We start from the raw sequence: 4,401 nt of genomic DNA, 5'->3' as shown, positions 1-4,401 counted from the left end.
TGTCCTCCAGTGTCTTGTCCTCTAGTGTCCTGTCCTCCAGTGTCCTGTCTGTGTTTGTGTCCAGGACATCATCCTGTCCTCCAGTCCCGTCCAGGATGAGATGGCCCACCACCTCTACGTCCTGCAGTCGGTCACACTGAACCACCTGGAGACGCGCATGAGGACGCCGCTGGACTGCTACAGCCAGGTGGGACGCCGCCGTCTGTCCAAATGACTGTCCATAAGTCCATAAGTTCATAAGACATTTTTTTTGTCTTCGTTTTTATTTTGACAAAAAGACCCAAAATTGGCAGAAAAACTGATTTTCTGACCTTTTCTTGTTCAGAACTGAAGCTGTTTTAAAGTGTTCATGCAGAACTTTCCAGAACCGGTTCCACTTGGTTTCTGTCCTCAGGAGCAGCGGGACGCGCTGCACGGCCTGCGCCAGGCGGCGTTCGAGACGGACAGCGAGAACAGCCTGAGCCACGAGCGCCGCCGCTCGCTCTGTGCCAAGGAGTTCAAGAAGCTGGGCTTCTCTGTAAGGACCCGCTTCTGCTCTGACCCGGTTCTGACCCGGTTCCGTTATCTCATTACTTCCCGATTGTTCCAGAACAACAGCAACCCGGGTCAGGACCTGGTGCGGACGCCTCCTGGTCTGCTGGCTCTGGACACCATGTTTTACTTTGCGACTCGCTATCCGGACGCCTACAGCAGGGTGAGCGCCTGGAGTGATGATGATGATGAAGATGAAGATGATGATGATGATGACGTCATGGCTGTTAATTTGCTGCTTTTGCTGCAGTTCGTCCTGGAGAACAGCAGCAGGGAGGACAAACACGAGTGTCCTTTTGCCCGCAGCAGCATCCAGCTCACACTCATCCTCTGTGAGATCCTGCGCATCGGAGACCCCCGTAAGCTGCAGCGCTCCAACGCAACGCGCTGCGACCCGCTGCGACCTTCTGCGACCTGCTGCAGCTCTGTCCGTCCTAACCTCCGCCCGTTGTGTCCGCAGCCTCGGAGACGGGCTCCAGCTTCCACCCCATCTTCTTCAGCCAGGACCGGCTGCTGGAGGAGCTGTTCTGCGTCTGCATTCAGCTGCTCAACAAGACCTGGAAGGAGATGCGCGCCACGCAGGAAGACTTCGACAAGGTCAGACACGCAGCTGCACCAGAGGCTGCAGACCTGATATTAAACTCCGGTCCGCTTTAACCCAACTCCAGTCCGTCTGCCTAGAAACTCCGGTTTGTCTATTGAGGTGTGAATGCTAAGCTAACTCTGGTCCTTCAAACCTCGGTCTGGGTTCGGTTGAAGCAAACTTTGGTTCAGTTTGGATGTGAACGCCAAACGGACTGGAGACCGCTCCAAAAGCAGGAAGTGGACCACAATGCAGGGCATTCTGGGTAAATACAACCAAAGCTAACGTGCTAGTCTAGTGCTAACAGCAGAAATGGCTCCTGGTCTTTAACTGAAGACTAAAGACAAATCCCAAGTCCACCTCGCTGCAGCAAACAGGAAGGGGCGGGACGGACCACTGCCAGCCTCTTACCTTATTTGGAAATGGGACCATTGCACTCCGGAAGCGAAGGGGGCGCCATTTCCTATATTATCCACGGTCTCCCGTTTTTATTTTCTTTTGAAATCTGTGATGTATCTTAATTTAAAGAAGAATTTTCACTTTTTATGTTTTTAATCTCTCTCTTATTTTCTTCAGCGCAGCTCAGTTTTTAACGAGTTCTGTAGTTTTTGGTTTACTTCTAAATCTGCTCCTTAGTCGCATATTTTCGGGGTTTACTGCTGCCTCTAGTGGCGAGGGGGTGGTAACACACCTAATATAATTACATTACTAAATCAGAATACCACAAAGTCTTTATTATTTACTATTAATTCTGGCATTACTGGAACAGTAAAAGATAAATTCCCTTACAAAAGAAGATACCGTTTCATTTTCTTAAGGAGCTAATTAAATGAGATAAACAAGAACTGAAAGTGGTTCCAGTTTCACTCGATGGCCAACCTGTTAAAACTGGCAAATTTTAAATACCTCGAGTCGTTCCTGGACAGTCGGCTCAACTTTGCTGAAAAACACTGACTATGTCTGTAGAGTCTAAAGATAAGATATAAGGTAGAGTCTCAGAGACTTAAAAGGGTTCAGGTTGGAAAAATACGTTGTTTAATAAGATGATTTATCTTTTACTGTTCCAGTAATGCCAGAATTAATAATAAATAATAAAGACTTTGTGGTATTCTGATTTAGTAATGTAATTAGATTAGTTGTCTTACCACCCCCAGGCCACTAGAGGCAGTAGCAGGCCCGAAACGATGCGACTAAGGAGCAGATTTAGAAGTAAACCAAAAACTACAGAACTTGTTAAAAACTGAGCTGCGCTGAAGAAAATAAAAGAGAGAAGTTTAAATACATGCTGAGAGTGAAAATCCTTCCTAAAGGTGAAAATACATCACAGATTTCAAAAGAAAATAAAAACGGGAGAAACGGATAATATAGGAAATGGCGCCCTTTTCGCTTCCAAAGTGCAATGGTCCCATTTCCAAATAAGGTCTGAGACTGACAGCGGTCCGTCCCGCCCCTTCCTGTTTGCTGCAGTCAGGTCCTTCTCAGAAATCCTCCAACCGCTAAAATCCTCCATCTTGTTTCCATCTGCTGAAGAAGGAAGTTGCTCTCAGCGTCTTCAGAGGTTTTAGTGTCGTTTCCTTCAGTGGTTCTTGGTGCAGCGCCCCCACAGGCCAGGAGGGGAACAGGTTGGTTTGACTCAGAGCAGCTGGAGGTGGAGCAGAGAGGATAAAGCGGCTTTAGGCCGGACAAATGGAAACATGCAGAGGGGCAGAAAGAATCTGGGAATCAGCAGGAGCGTAATAAACCAGGAGGTCTGAAGCAGGAAAAGAATCATGTTTATGTATTTACAGATCTGTAGAAGAAAATAGATAAAGGAGAAAATGATCTTTTATTCCCGTCTAAAACCAGGTTTCACATCTGGAGCTCTACAAAGTTCTTCTACACAATAGTAATAAACTACCGACCCTCAGATTGAAGCGGAAACCAGAAGAAAAACCCGTTTCATTAACTGAAGTAAAAATAAAACCTTTACATTAAAATAACTGTGTCTGAAATCAGCATTTACAAAATGAAATAACTGGAATGAACTGCTCAGTGGATCCAGACCGGTCCGGTCCGGTCCGGTCCGGTCCGGTCCATCGCCCCCTCTGCAGGTCAGATCAGATCTGACCTCTGATCAGACTGGGCTGCTCCAGGCTGAACGGTTCTGGTACCGGAGATCACAGATTCTGTTCTGAGTTCAGCTGATGGTTACGGATTTGAAATGTCAGAACCAGAACAGAACCTGGATGTTGGATGTTCAGCAAACGCCTGCAGCTGGTTTCATAGTAGAAAAGTTTGATTTAAACGATAAAATTCTAAATAATTTTGTCTTCAGGTGATTTCTGGCTTTTCAAATGGAAACATATTTACTGAAGTTCTGATGCTGGGCGGAGCCTTACCAGAGGCACCACACTCTACTTCCTGTCTACTTCCTGTTTATCGCAGCCATGCGGAGCGGCAGCATGCTTCTGGTTTATTGGCTCCGACTGGGCCGGTTCCAGTTCGGACCCAGACTGGAACCGGATCCAGACTGGAACCGAACCCAGACTGGATTCCAGTTCGGACCCAGACTGGAACCGGACCCAGACTGGAACCGGATCCAGACTGGATTCCAGTCCAGATCCAGACTGGAACCGGACCCAGACTGGAACCGGATCCAGACTGGATTCCAGTCCGGATCCAGACTGGATTCCAGTCCGGATCCAGACTGGAACCGGCCCAGACTGGAACCGGACCCAGACTGGAACCGGCCCAGTCTGTCGGTCACTGCCTGGAGGTGTTGAAGAGAAGACGAGGTTTTCATGGCCCTGGGGGGTTTATTTAAAATCAGCCAAGATATTTGTTTCTGAAATCAGATGGATTTTTCTCTAAAGATAATAAAACAAGGTAAAATTATGATCATAATTTCAGAAATAATTAGCTATTCACAGGTCTGTACTTTAACTGGACCGCTCCAGAACGTCGTGTGGCCCGTTTGTCTGTCCAGGTGATGCAGGTGGTGAAGGAGCAGATCACCCGGACGCTGGCCAGCAAGCCCACATCGCTGGAGCTGTTCAAGAACAAGGTCAACGCGCTGAACTACAGCGAGATCCTGAAACTGCGGCAGACGGAGCGGCTGCACCAGGAGGAGACGCTGGCGCCGCCCGTCCTGTCAGTCCCTGCAGCATCACACAGCAGCATCACACCGCGGCATCACATTGAGGCTTCACACAGCAGCATCACACAGCAGCKTCACACAGCAGCATCATACCGCGGCATCACACAGCAGCGTCACACAGCAGCATCATACCGCGGCATCACACAGCAGC

At 48.5% G+C, this 4,401-nt stretch overlaps 1 protein-coding gene across 1 annotated transcript in view; it reads left to right on the top strand.

Annotated features, from left to right (window-relative positions):
- elmo3 (engulfment and cell motility 3) overlaps positions 1-4,401 on the top strand; it is a 17,477-nt gene that overhangs the window by 9,920 nt on the left and 3,156 nt on the right. Inside the window, exons 11-16 of the mRNA XM_008412680.2 lie at positions 65-187; positions 395-517; positions 590-694; positions 782-890; positions 992-1,128; positions 4,080-4,243. Coding sequence (XP_008410902.1) covers positions 65-187; positions 395-517; positions 590-694; positions 782-890; positions 992-1,128; positions 4,080-4,243 — 761 coding nt within the window. The remainder of the gene's footprint in view (positions 1-64; positions 188-394; positions 518-589; positions 695-781; positions 891-991; positions 1,129-4,079; positions 4,244-4,401) is intronic.

The sequence above is a fragment of the Poecilia reticulata genome, linkage group LG6 (assembly GCF_000633615.1).
Source record: "Poecilia reticulata strain Guanapo linkage group LG6, Guppy_female_1.0+MT, whole genome shotgun sequence".
NCBI classification, from domain to species: domain Eukaryota; kingdom Metazoa; phylum Chordata; class Actinopteri; order Cyprinodontiformes; family Poeciliidae; genus Poecilia; species Poecilia reticulata.
The sequence above is the reverse complement of the archived record's forward strand: the minus strand, read 5'-3'. Positions and strand labels throughout refer to the sequence as shown.